General features: G+C 40.7%; 1 protein-coding gene across 9 annotated transcripts; it reads left to right on the top strand.

Annotated features, from left to right (window-relative positions):
- Positions 1–278: 278 nt before the first annotated feature.
- Positions 279–13783, top strand: HPS1 (HPS1 biogenesis of lysosomal organelles complex 3 subunit 1). 9 transcript variants are annotated; one of them, XM_058188903.1, is made up of 19 exons: positions 282–836; positions 1192–1338; positions 1796–1933; positions 4294–4436; positions 5227–5335; positions 5539–5699; positions 5914–6025; positions 6826–6918; positions 7182–7251; positions 7887–7951; positions 8877–9044; positions 9140–9319; positions 9597–9664; positions 10283–10408; positions 10559–10628; positions 11273–11413; positions 11536–11649; positions 12209–12291; positions 12740–13783. In XM_058188903.1, exons 2-19 carry the CDS (start codon positions 1192–1194, stop codon positions 12900–12902), a joined length of 2151 nt encoding a protein of 716 aa, XP_058044886.1. In that variant the 5' UTR covers positions 282–836; the 3' UTR covers positions 12903–13783. The 9 variants fall into 9 exon arrangements, 8 of the variants coding, with proteins under 8 accessions (XP_058044886.1, XP_058044885.1, XP_058044888.1 ...); XM_058188902.1 differs by having other exon boundaries at positions 283–743; XM_058188905.1 differs by having other exon boundaries at positions 284–836; positions 1192–1308.
- The last annotated feature ends 74 nt before the right edge of the window (positions 13784–13857 follow it).

Raw genomic sequence — 13857 nt, 5'->3', positions numbered from 1 at the left:
TGTGTCCAATCACACTTGGCCAATAAAAAAATAATAATTCTATTCTATTCTAAAAAGGACTTGCTGAGGGAGCTCGGGAAGCAGCCGGATGCAAGTGGAAAGAGGTTCTGCCTTCCCTCCCCAAAGAAAAGGCAGCAGCCGGCCAAACCGTACTGTGCCCCCTTCCTTTGCGGCCCTGCTGGACCCAGGAGTCGCCCCGGGTGCCTGGCCCTCTTCACCTCGGATAACCAACTTCCATTTCGCCGTCCTTAGCCAGCACCTTGGCGAAGAGCCCCGCCCAGTCTCCTCTCAAAGGCGGAGCGGCGCTATTCATGGAACCGGCCAAACAGCCAACCGAGGGGTGAGGAAATAGGCCAGGCAATGGCGCTTTCCTTCCTCTCCGCCATCTGCCTAACAGACTCGCCGCCGCCTTGATTCAAACAAAACCCCGAACCCCCTAAACAGCAACGCCCGAAGGGCGGCAACGGCAGGCAGGCGGGTGGGGGGAGCTCGGAGCTTTCTCTGCTTCAGGCGGAGCTGAGTCCGCGCCTTCTACGTTTTCCCGGGCAGAGTCACGCGCCGGCCCGCCCGCCGGTGCGCGGGCTTGTCTTGTCTTACACAAGTTGGTGTGGCGTGGATGAGGCAGAGCCGCTTTGGGACAGGGCCGCTCCTTCTGCTCAGCTTACGCATTTGAAAAGACCCCGCGGTTCCACGTCCACAGCCGATCCCCGCCTCGCTTGGAGGCGTGTCCCAGGACGGGAAAGGTAGGGCAGTTCGGCGCTACGGGCCCGTCTTGGCATGAAAAAAGTTCTCCTCCTTCCGGGGAAATCGCCGTGACATCCTGGCGCTTAGTCCCGGTGGGTTTCCAGCGGGGTGTTTGGTTGTTACTTCTTTCCTTCCCTTCTTCCTCTGCCAACCGCAGAAACAAGTTTCGTTTCCGTAGACGAAGCCGTGGAGAAGAGGTTCTTGGCTCTTCCCTCTTTCTAGGGGCCCCCTTGGAGCACCATCAGCCGATAGCCACATTGTAGATGCTACCGAGTTTGCTTACTGCCCAGTTCTTCGGTGGTTACCATTTTGACTGTCCCTTTTGTTGATTTATTCTTGCTAGATCCAAAACTGGTCTTTTTTTCTGCTTTGTTTTTCATCACCTGGTAAACAGGAACTAAATTTAGGTAACCACCTTGAAAGCTGAGCGTTTGTATTTCTTTACAGATGAAGTGTGTCCTCATTTCCAGTGAGGGTGCTGAAGTCCTTTTCTACTGGGCAGATCCCGACTTTTTGGCAATCCTACAGCAGCGATTTGGAATCCAGGATCAGAATGATGATGAAGTACGATCCGAAGAGAGAATTAGTACAAATGCAGGAGCAGGAGATTGATGCTCTTGGGTTCAGCTCCATTTAGAAATTGTAACTCTTGAAGCATTAGAGCAAGTGTACCTAAGGTTTCTTTAGATGCCAAAATGGCAGTCTGCCAGCTTTTGCAGGCTCCAGAGCCCCATGGGAATAGAAGGAGTCAAATGTTTTCAGGCCTGTTTCTACAGTATATGTTTTGTAGTTCAGGGGATTAAAGAGCACAATGGGTCCTTTAAGCCTTGCCAAATCACTCAAGAGAGGAGTAGTGGCCCTGTAAACTTTTGATATATTACTTCTTGATCTGCTGTGCAAGGCCTAATGTGGTTAGGTATGTTAATAGTTACATGTTCCTGTTTAAGAGATCATGTATAACCTCTTGGAAGGATATTGGGTTTCTGCTAGTCGAAGATATGTGTGCTAATTGGAAGACAGGAATATTTGCTGGTTTTCCTTCTTTTCGCAGATACCTTCTGTGGAAGACAGCATCAACACATTGTTTGCCCCCATGATAATCTCCTGTGCAACTATGCTAGAAAAGTTAGGAGACACATACACTTGCTTCTCTGCTGAAAATGGCAAGCATCTCTATGTGCTGCATATGGTAATTATTCACTGCTCTGTATTACAAGTAATTGGTGAACTTCTAACAAAAAGGGGATAAATATCTTCTGGATGTGCCAACTTGTTTTAGGACAGAAATGAACTGTCCGGTTTCAAAATAATATTTTCTCTCTTCTCCCAAAAGAATTTTGTTTCTATGTAAAATAGAATCTTCTCTACAACTTTGACTTTTTAAAAAGCCACAAATCAATCAATAAAATTGTGTTAAACAACATAGTTTAAAACATCAATAAGTAAAGATCATAATATTTTCCCTGACCTGGGGCCTTCTTATGTGAATTGCATTTTAGTTTTCATAAACATTAGTTCACATATCATTTGGACACAATTAGGGGAGTATTTCAGTCAAAAAGGAGAGCCAACCAGATTATTTCCTACAGTTTAGCTGGGGAATCTCTCAGTCTTCTCAGTTCTGAGTCTTTCAGTTGTAAGCAGATTTGTATCTGAGGATGTCACAGCCTAATGACTATGGCCTCAAGTCAATTTGGACTTGTTAATTGATAACTTAGATGCCATGGATATCTAAACCACATGTATCCATATATGTGCATATGAAGTCCCAAGAGAATCATCCTTCAGTATATAGTTCAACTCCTCTTAGATCCAAACTTGAAGGGAGGAGAGGGCTCTCCAAAAGGGATTTCTTGCCTGCAATGCCAGAGAGATTAATTGTTTGCAGAGCAAGTGAAAGGTCTATGTGGAAGCATTTTAAATAACTTTATTCTAATATCCTCCTTGAAGATCAAATTGGTGTAGGAGGATGTTGAGTACATGCTTTCTTAAAGTTGGCTGTCCAGGGCTATTTGCCATATTTGCTGTTGTTAGGCAAATCCTGCATGGTCAGGTGATCACCATTTGGAACCTCCTGCTGGCTTCCCCATTGACTTTGCCAGAAGCCAGCAGTAAAGATCAGAAATGGCAATCACATGACCGTGGGAAGCGACCAACATAATGTGAGTTGGTTGCCAAGTGCCAGTCATGGTCATATGACCATGGGACATTGCAATGGCTGCACCTATGAGAAACAGTCCTCTCAATCAATGATGTCATAATTTTGAACAGTTGCTAAATGAGTGATCACTGAACTATCTGTATTCTTTTCCTTATCTTTTGGTTTCAGTGTTTGAAACTAAACTTGGTTTTTATAAAAATAATTTATAAATGTCATTTTTTTGTCAACCACAAGTCAAATGCACCCTGGTCAAATGCACCATGTGGGCATGGCTTTGTGGTCAGATGACCAGGTAGGCATGGCCAATAACAATAAATAATAAAAATAATAAACAAAGTACACGAAACAATAAGAGGTACCAAAAACTAACTTTCACACTTTACACACACACACCACAACTGACTCACACACAATATAAAAGCAGCTGCACCTCACCCAAAATGGCCCCTGCAACAAGCAGGAACCTCACAGCCACAAAAAGCCACAAAACCAACTTTCACACTTTACACACACACACAACACAACACAATACAACTGACTCACACACAATGTAAAAGCAGCTGTATCTCACCCAAAATGGCCCCTGCAACAAGCAGGAACCTCACACCCACAAAAAGCCCAAAAACCAACTTTCACACTTTACATACACACAACACAACACAACTGACTCATACACACACACACAAAATGCCACATACAGCTTTGTGAGATTTTGGGTGTTTCTGTAGTTAGAGTGAAACACTACAGAAACCAAATCTCAGAAAGCTGCACAAATATTTTATTATTTCATTTTATTTATATTTTTAGATAAAAGCAGCAAATTTAAAACTTCCTTAACTTTAAATTGCTATGTCTAAAAAAAAATAAAACTCCTTAAAAAAAACCCAATTAACTATTTTTTTAAAGCTTCCCCCCCCCTTACTTACCCAATTCAAGGCAGGCAGATTGAGTTGCACACCATTGAGATGGATTGCAGGCAGGCAGATTCAGTTGCTAGCTGATGCAATTGATTGCAGCAGCCGAAGCAAGGCTTAGTGAGCCCGAAAGAAGCAGCAAGTAGGCAAGTGGGGACCGGGCGATTGGGTGGGCATGGTGGGGGGCAGGGATTTTTGCTCCGTTCTGAACCGGGAGCATTTCACCCCTGAATAAATCTCAAACAATGTTCTCTAAAGTGAACTCAGTGACTTTAATCATCATCAGTAAACTGCCTTTGACTTCAAACACGGTTTATTTAAAAATAAAAATGTGCTTAGAGTTTTGGAGCAGTAAAAAGGGCTTTTAAGTAATGTTAGTTTTATGGTAAATGTTACTAGTAGTATACTGTTGATTTTATTTTCATGTCCTTGTAGTTAATGCAGTTCTGTAGGTGTGTCTTGCTTGTTTTTCAGTTTGGTGAATGCCTGTACATTGCCATGAATGGAGACGGCCGTGAGAGTGAGGATGACTTGCGCCGTCAGCTCTATGTGCTTAGAAGATTAACTGAGGCTCACTTTGGCCTGGTCACACTGGACAGCCACCTCTTCCATCGGGAGTGAGTGACGGGATGAAGATGGGATTTTTGTTTTGCTGGACTTTTTCATTGTGGCCTTTTCTTGGATGGAACATCAACTATGCTTTTTATATGTTGATGTTCTGCTCTACTAACATTAAGCTCCACTTTTGTAATTGTGCTAAGTAACACACGAGCAAGATCTTTTTCATTTTTCTCACTCTTGGAATTTAGATTTGTATGCATTAGTAATCCTGGCCCTACTGCTGTAATATAATGTTTATCAACTTTGGCAACTTTAAGATGTTTGGACTTCCAACTCTGAAAATTCTCCAGCCAGGAGCTGGCTAGAGAATTATAGGAATTGAAGTCCATATGTTTTGAAGTTGCCACAGTCGAGACCCATTGCTGTAATACAACCATCTAGCCAATGGCAGTTCTAGGCATTGTAATTTTCAGGTACTCCATGTTGGGAATACCAGCTTCATGAAAGTCAGTCTAATATATTCTCTAATGCCTATCACCTATGTGTTAGAAGTTGGTCATAAGGTTCTGAGACAGAAAAGTTGGCATTATTTGTAATTGATAGGCAAGGACAGCAACATAAAGACTTGTATGCTAATGGTACTTATCAAGAACTGTGTTGTATTGCTTGATATATTAAGGAAGACTGAATAGTTGGGTTAAGGATAATGATTGTGGAATGTAGTAGCATTTTCCACTCTAGATAGAAGGGGGACCAATGGCAAAGTATGGAGGGGAAGGTGGTAAAAGGGAAAATTAGCAGTGGCTGTACTCAGCTAATTGGCTGGGTTTTTTGTTTTTTGTTTAGACTTCGCCCAGTAGAAACTGGACAACGAGCTCACATCTGGGGGCTTTTTCAGAGCTTGCTGCAGACTTATAACCAGCTGCGTGAGGAAGACCAGAGTTTTGCTGTAGAGGTAAAGTAGAATGGAGTTGTTGAAATGCTTGTGAGATGCATCATTTTAAGAATGGAGACGGGATGAAGGAATTTATCCTACATTTGTTTAGAGGAACAGAAATGTACTTTATGTTCTATAGGGGAATTCAAAGGCCCACAAATCCACAAGTAGGAGTGGAGAGGCTTTTGAAATATAAATGTCCTTCTGCTCATTTTTATCAGGCTGTAGAGCGGCTGATCCACCCGCAGCTTTGTGAACAGTGTATTGAATTCTTGGAGCGCCAAGTTGTACAGTACATCAATAGCAACACTGAACGTGCTGGACATGAAGTAGTGCATGCTTTTCTGCTCATACACACTAAACTACTTGCCTTTTACTCCAGGTAAAATCCTAGTTCTCTTCAGTCATCTTCTGTCCAATGCAGGTGCCACTTTTCCCAATAAAATATTTAATGCTTCCCACTATCTGGGCCTCCTCCTCTGATACCTCCCATTGTCTGGGCTTTCTCTCAATTTGCTTTCTCTGTCCCTTTGGGAAGTTAGTATATGGCTTCCCTAACAATTACATTCTTTTTCTCGGGGGCACTTTGTTTCCAGCCGGAATGCCAGCTCTCTGCGACCTGCTGACTTGCTCACTCTGCTCCTGATTGTGCAGGATCTATATCCCAGCTCTTTTAAGGACCAGCCTGTTCCCGAAGTGCTTGCCCAGGTAAAGAAATAACTATTCCATATAAAGGGAATAAGAATCTCTTGGTTCATTACCCTCTTCTTCCCTCTCTCTATCTGAAAATCCCTTTGACAACTTTTTTGGGATGGAATGTCAAAGTAGAATTAGGTAGAAACAGAATTCTGTGATAGGAATCTTGAATTAAGAACTTTTATTCATATAAATATTTATGTGCCAGATATAGAGATATATGCCACTTTTCCTTTGGAGGTTTAAGACAACAAGCATAAGCACTTCCTTCTCCAGTTTTTCTCTTAACAATAAAAGGAATTAGGCTACAAAATAGTGACTGATCAAAAGTCTTCTGGTGAGCTCTTTTGGTTGAAAATGAACTTAAATCAGCTTCTCTTCAGATCTAGTATCTTAATTACTAAACAGCATTGGCTCTATGAGATTTGCACAAATGCCCGAATGTTTGAGTCTTTCTTGACTGACATTGTTCGTTAATGATTAGACTGTTAAACTAGAATTCAGAAGATTAGTTCAAATCCTCATCAGCTGTAAATGTCATTGATATTCACTCAACCTATGTAAAATGAAGTTGAAAGATGTAATCAATATATGTTATCCTAAGTTCTTTAAAAGAAGAATGGGATGAATGTGACAATTTCTATTTATAGTCTTAGCTCCTGTAAATGCTTATTTTCCCATCTTTTTCTACTATTTTAATTTCCCACAGGGCTACAAAATTAAGTTATGATTAGGCATTGTGAAAAATTAAACACTGGAAAAATAGCTTTTTATAGTGGAACTGGATGCTGATGCCAAACCTGTCTGTTCAGCCTATAGAAGGAGAAATAAGTCTTCAGAGACCTCAAAGCAGTGAGAGTATTCCAGTGAACAGTCCCCTTTACCACAGCACTTCTGAAGAGCAGGTGAGTACTGGCTAGTCTTTGGTCCGATCTTTCAGATACTTAATGTGGCTTGGGATTTGGATGCTGATGTGGACTGGATTTCAAAAATTAGAATAGCTAGAAAACAAGAAAGCTTCTCTGAGGTTTGGGACAAGCTGTATGAGACCCATTCTTTGCCCCGACTGGTTAATCTCTGTTGCACACTATAAGAATTTCTTCAGGGTCATATGGGAGGAAGCCATGTTGAACTCTGGCTGAGTCAGTTCCATTCCGCCTTCCCTCAGATAGTGGATGATCTCTCTATGCCTGAAGAGTTCTTCACCCCCAAGGCTTCCCCTAGCCAACAGAGCACGGGTGAGTTTGAGTTCAATTGTGGAGATCATTGAGATGAGATGGAGAATGAGGGGCATTCTGTTATGGCTCTGAGTAGGACTCTTTCAGAAGAAGTGGGTTGCATATTAATTGGCTGTAGTAAATGGCAACTGCTATTATCTTAGCTGGCTGGCTGTCTTGCTGTCTTGCTTGCTTGCTTGCTTGCTTGCTTGCTTGCTTGCTTGCTTGCTTGCTTGCTTGCTTGCTTGCTAGGGACAGAGCTCTACTACTATTGTGACATTAGAAAAATAATGTCCTAAAGCTGAGAAAACTTGTGGAAAAAGGGATAGGTATTGCTTCAGTTGCTTGGATTAGATAGGGATGGTCAAAATTTCTTCTGCTAGTTACTGTCTTTTTTACTTCTTTTCCATTCTTGGAGGTAAGGGTATCTTGAGTGCTTATAAGGACCATCAATAAATAGTTATTATGCAGCTATTCCACATTTATTTTTAATGGATTTTTGTGGAAAAAAGAAAATATGTGAGAACACGGAGGCTCCAAGTGGAAGATGATTGTGACTGAACATGTCAGTAAAATTTTGTATTTGAGGCAGGGCAAAAATATAAGAAGGCTCTGTTTGGAAGCACTCTTAGACTGTATTTTTCTGCTAACTGAAGGAAGTGCCTGGACTGAGGGTGTGGATTCACAGAGTGATGGAGAGGTAAATTCTGCTGATTTCTTGGTAAGTACTTGGATTACGGTTGGTAGTGTTATAATCCATTTTTGTACTTTCATCTTTTGGGGATTTACTCTTTCCTACACTTTTCTCTAACCTTCATCTATTTTATCACCAAAGCAGAAATGATTTTAGGGTACCACCCACTCACTGCCCTTCTGTGAGCCAAGCCTTTAGCATAGGCTTGTGTTCACCTGTTGTCCCCATATGAAGAAAAGAATAAAATGAAATCTCTCAAACTCTATAAAACTCTACAAAAGATAAAATGTAGCCATAGAGAAACTCATCAGTAGAAGATGGAGAGTGGCTAGGGACTATTCTATAATGAATCAAAGAGTTCAAGACAGAAGAGCTAACAAGGGATTTTCTTTATAGTAGCTTTCCCAGACATGGTATCCCCCAGATGCATTAGACTGCAATCTCCATAATCTTCAACCAGTACAGACAATCCTCCTGGCTAGAGGATTTTGGGAGACTTGTTCTGTGATACAATACATAACTTCCATTTTGCATAATATAGATGGATAGTCTACCTATCCTGATAAGCATCCTCCAACCCAATTCTTTTTTGTCCTGGAAGAATAATTTAAGCTTTGAATAAGTTACCCCATCCTAATTGAGAAAGAAACAAACTCTGGGTAAGTGTTATTCAAGTGTGAGGAAAAGTGTGGGAAAGTTAGCTTCCTAGAACTCAGTTCTGACGAGTATGTGCCTCCTTGTGATCTGCTCTCCACATATTCCCTACTTGCTTCTTCAAATTGTCAGTAGTTGGAGCTATTGCTTTACATTGCCATCACAAATTCAAAGTAATAGAGGATTATCTTGGCACATCCTTAAATCATAATGAAACAAGTCTTGGAACATTAATCTGAATATATACTGCAGTTCATTTTATTTTAATTCCATGACACCTGGTACATTTTCTTCCTAGCTGGCTGAGGATATGCTGCACATTGTAGAATCCCCAGCCTCAGAAGCTACAAATCCCCGGAGAATATTTTTGGATGTCAATTTGAAAGAAGGCTACTGCCCCATGATGCCACACACAATGCATTGCCTTTCACTCTGGCCAGGCATCTTGCTGGTACTCCTCACAAAGGTGAACAGACTCCACAGACATTCATTTGATACCCCACACAGACTGGTGGTTTCTGAATGTCCATCCTTTAACTGTCTACCCTCTTTGCCTTTTAGAACCCCAGTTCCCAAGTGGCCCTTTCTCTCTACCAATTGCTGGATGGAATCCTGATGATAGAGAAGAAATTGAAAGAGGGACAGGAGACCCGGCAACCTCTGCGTTCTCAGCCATTATTTTTGGAGCTCCGACATAGAATGGACAAATTTGTCAAGAAGCTGGGTGGACAAGAATCGCAGGTAAAAATTAAGTTCATCTACACAGAAAACAAGTATTCTATTCTATTCTATTCTATTCTATTCTATTCTATTCTATTCTATTCTATTCTATTCTAATATGAGGAGGGTTGGGTTAATTACTGATAAAATCTAATCCAGCATGAGATAGAATTGAGTAGAGTATTGGTTGAGATCCCACTTTACTTTGGGAATGATAATGAGATTCTTAGATAAGAAAGGAGCTGAACTCTGTTGTGCAATGGATTCTGAATGCAGCTTGTTTCTCAATGTCCCTTAGTTGCAGAATACTTGGCAGGAGTTAAAGAACAAAATTTCCTCTCGAAGTGAGCCTGGGACTTCCTTGGAGTGAGTATTAGTCAAAATTATCATACCTGCTGACTGATATGCACAAGTAAATTCATCCAGAATACATCTATGGCATAGTTTAAATTTTGCACCTGTGAATATTGAGAATAGATATCTTGTTTAAAAGAATTAACAAAGAAGAAACAAAGACGTTCAAAATTATATATAGCATATAGCAAGAACTAAAATGTAAAAGATAGAATAAGCAGGAGTGGGCAACTTGTTGCTTTCAGAGCTCCAACTGATTAAGCTTGCTAAAAGCTGGAGGGACAGGAGACCATTTCCTGAGGTGGGAAGCAGATGAAAACTATAGTTTAAAGCTTAAAATCGGAATTTTATAATTAAACAAAACAAGAGCTTGTTTTGTCCAATGTCCCTCCTAAAGTTAAAGAGTGTAGTACTTCAGCTAATACTTTCATGCAGCAAAGAAAATATACAGAAAACATACTCAAATATTAGGAAAAAGAAAGGAAAAGAATTCCATATGGATAACTAGTTTTCCTGGGTTGCTGATATGCTCCTTATACAAAGTAATTGTAGAAAAAAATGCAAGTCCAAATCAGGTGTGACATGTAGAGTGAGTGTTCTAAAAACATATTGATATTTATTTTGTTTCAGGCTTTTGCAGGCATTTTGCAACGTCCGGCGGCAGCTCTGTGCTGTATACCGGCTTCTCTTCCTTGGATCTCCAGGGGCCCAAGGCCTGCCTCAGAACTTGCTGGAGCGGGTGCAGCAATTCACACAGTGAGTGAGAAGGAGCAGAAAGATGAAATTACAGCTGAGAGTCTGGTGGGTTGCAGGATTTGTAGGTGCCAAGCACTGTTGTTCATGACTTGTGTGCATAAACAACATTAATATTTTATTTATTTATTTTTCTCCACCTTGTATTGTCAGGGACAAGCTCCAAGACTGGAAAGACTTCTTACTGGTGAAGAGCAAGCGTAATGTCACCATGGTGTCATATCCTTTAATGTTTACCATTTTTTCCCCATCTTTCCATTTTGGTGGGGGATGCTGGAAGACTTATAGGAAAATAGAGAGGCTCCAGAGAAGGGAGAGGAAAGCACTGGGCAAAATACTGTTTTGAAACAAGTATGGAAGTTATGTTGGCAGAGAAGGAATTTCTTGGGAAAACAGCCTTGAAAACAAGAATTTCTTTTCCATCTTCACATGCACAAAACCTATTTAGTGTTTCCCTTAGGCATGTGGCAGAACAGGAATAAAAGAGCACAGTTCTTAAGTTTCTCAAGTTTTGGAACAGAGCCATAAAAACATTGTGTTGAAGGATAACAGAAATACAGCAAGAAGGTGCCCATACTCCTAGACAAACATTAAACTCTAAAGAAATTAAATGATATCTCTGAATAGAATCATTCAATTCTATGTTTTAAAAAATAGGGATTGGGCTCTTGACTCAAAAAATTCTATGAAGCGTTTAAATATTGTTGTAGAGAGTGTTGTTGTTTTCAAGACTGTTTTCCCAAGAAATTCCTTCTCTGGCAACGTAGCTTCCATACTTGTTTAAGTCTACTGTTTGAGCTGGTCATGGCCAAAATGGAAAAGATGCCTATCTTTAACCACGTTCTTAACTTGCTTTCATCCACATATTTGGAAAATTTCCCAGGGCTTGTGCATTTCATCTATGTGGATCGTACAGTAGGACAAATGGTGGCTCCATCACTTGGCATATCAGAGGAATCTTCTTCAGAATTAGGCAAAGGACCTCTGCTTGAATTTATAAAGAAGAAGGTAATGATTGGTGATTGACAAGTGTCTGTATTCACATAATTTCAGTGGGAGATTTTGAATTTGAGGTTTGAGCTGACTCTTAAGGAAACGTTTACCTTCCTTTTTCTGCCTTTGGTCCACAGGTATGGTCACTGGTGGCTTTGTCTCGAAGCTACTTGCAGAAGGGCTACACTACACTGATGGTCCGGGATGGAGACTATTATTGTACCTACTTCCTCTGGTTTGAGAATGAGCTGGTAATTGTGGAGGAACCTGGAGCTCAGAGGAGAAGGGATGGGCAGGATGCTATTTTACAACTTAGTATATAAAAGAGGTTGATACAGAAGCTGAAGACCCTTTCTTCAGAGTGGTGCAAATGATATACAGAGATTTGCTTTGGTATACCCAAATTAAATTCATAATTCTTCCCCTTAAATCCACAACTGGCTACTCCTAGTTTCTTTATTTAATTGGTATAATTTATGTCCAGGGAGAGTCTCTTTTTCTCCTGCTGCTGCTTAAACAACTTGGAATCAGAAAGCCTTCCTGATTTATTGCAGGTCTTTCAGATACTTACCAGTAAAGCCAGATTTACTCATCTTTGATGAGGTATTGGCCTTTCCCAGCTTTGGGGATGAACAACTAATGTGGCAATTAAGTATTGAGGACAGGAACATAGTACAGACTGACTTCAGTCCAGTCTTTCTGAAGAGCATTAAGATGAGGATGCCTTCTTTAGCCATGAACTAAAAATACATACATCTGCTTCGGTTCGAAACATCTTTTCCCTGACAATTTCTTTCTGTTTCCATGTAGGGATATAAGCTGGAGGTTATGGAAGTGCCAGTACTTTCTGATGATTCAGTTCCCATTGGGACACTAGCAGGTGATTATTACAGGTAAGCAAGGTTTCTGACTCCATAGATACTGATGGGTGCAGAAGGGATTTGATTCAAGCTCTGTGATTAGATGAAAAGGACAGTGTTTACAGCTTAATTAACTGCCTCTTCCTCCTAGCAATGGTATAATTCACAACTTTGAAGTGTACTGCCTCCAACATTAGGTCTAAACCTATACTGTAGTTATCTTTGTGTGATATGAAGTTGAAAGGTGTTGTAACCATCAATATTCTTGCAACTTTGTCTTTTACTTTGCATAACATTGGGAGATATCTTTAAATTGCCTAAAATTGTATGGCTATATTTTAAATTTTTGTAAGCCTGTTGATAGTTGAAGTCCAGGGCTTTTGTCTTTTCCTGGAAGGACCATTCAGGCTTTGTAGAACTTTCTTAATTTCACTCTTTCACCACCACCCACATTTACCCATTTTCTGACCCTCTCATACAGGAAACTGCTCCGTTATTTTGGCAGGAAGCATGCCAATGAAGTGGTGAAGTGCTATGAGCTGCTGACCATCCATCTGGGCATCATGCCAAATGAACTTATGATCCAGCAGGCACGCAGTTTGGCCCAGCAACTGTGGGAGCCAACACGCATCCCTTTGCTTTGAGAGCTTGACTGGTGCTCAGTGCAATTTGGCTGTTTTCTTCTTTCTGGACTATGTTGCATCTCAGGTCTCTGCTGATTTTAATTCAGTGGGACAGGTCTAACTTGGGCAGTGTTTTAACTTGACCTCCATTGGATTTTCAGAGCTAGGAGATCAAAGTGTTCATTTGTTTTCCTTTACAACATCGAAGAGCTCTGTCTTGGATACCAAAAGCGATTCATGTCAGAGCACAGCTACTGACATAGCATTGGCCCTTGGTGTGAACTTGTGTTGGAGAACTTGCAGTACAGAACTTCCTTTCTTGTAACTGCACATCAGAATTTTGACTCAGAAGCCCATTGGGCGCAGCTTGTAAACTTATATGTTTAGTATAGTGCCTTATTTTGTTAGGCACTTCATTATCATTAAATATTTATCCTAAACTTGAGAAATGTAATATACAATAACTTAGAGCAGAAAAGATAACATTTTAGGCCTCTTATAAAATACAGAAGTAAATCAAGAGAGTGCCATCCACCACCCTGGCTAGATCCTAGCTATCAGTCTCTTATCACTCCAATTCAGTTTTTTAAATCTTCTTTGTACGTGTCTACATATCCAATGAGAGTTCTAAATTGCAACCATTCTGGTTTTTTAAGCATTTTTAAAGAATATCTATGGGACCCAGACAGCCCTCGATTAATGCTTAAGCAAATTAAGTACATGCTCAGGGTCCCAATGGAAGGGGTGGGTGGGATGCCACAGAGTTTTTTCACCCAGTTATTATCATGCCCTTAATTCTTTCACTGCCACATTCAATTCAGTCTTTTTTTTTTTTTTGCGCAATTATTTACCTACCATGTTCAACTTTAACTGTATTATTAAAAATATTTCCTTTTGCATGGTGACTGACTAATGTTAAAAAGTGTCAATCTTAACGTAAATTAAGCAACGGAAGGACTGTAATGCATGTTGGGCT

This window comes from Ahaetulla prasina, chromosome 6 (genome assembly GCF_028640845.1).
Source record: "Ahaetulla prasina isolate Xishuangbanna chromosome 6, ASM2864084v1, whole genome shotgun sequence".
Lineage (NCBI taxonomy): Eukaryota > Metazoa > Chordata > Lepidosauria > Squamata > Colubridae > Ahaetulla > Ahaetulla prasina.
Note: the sequence above shows the minus strand (reverse complement) of the source record. Positions and strands in the feature narration are given on the sequence as shown.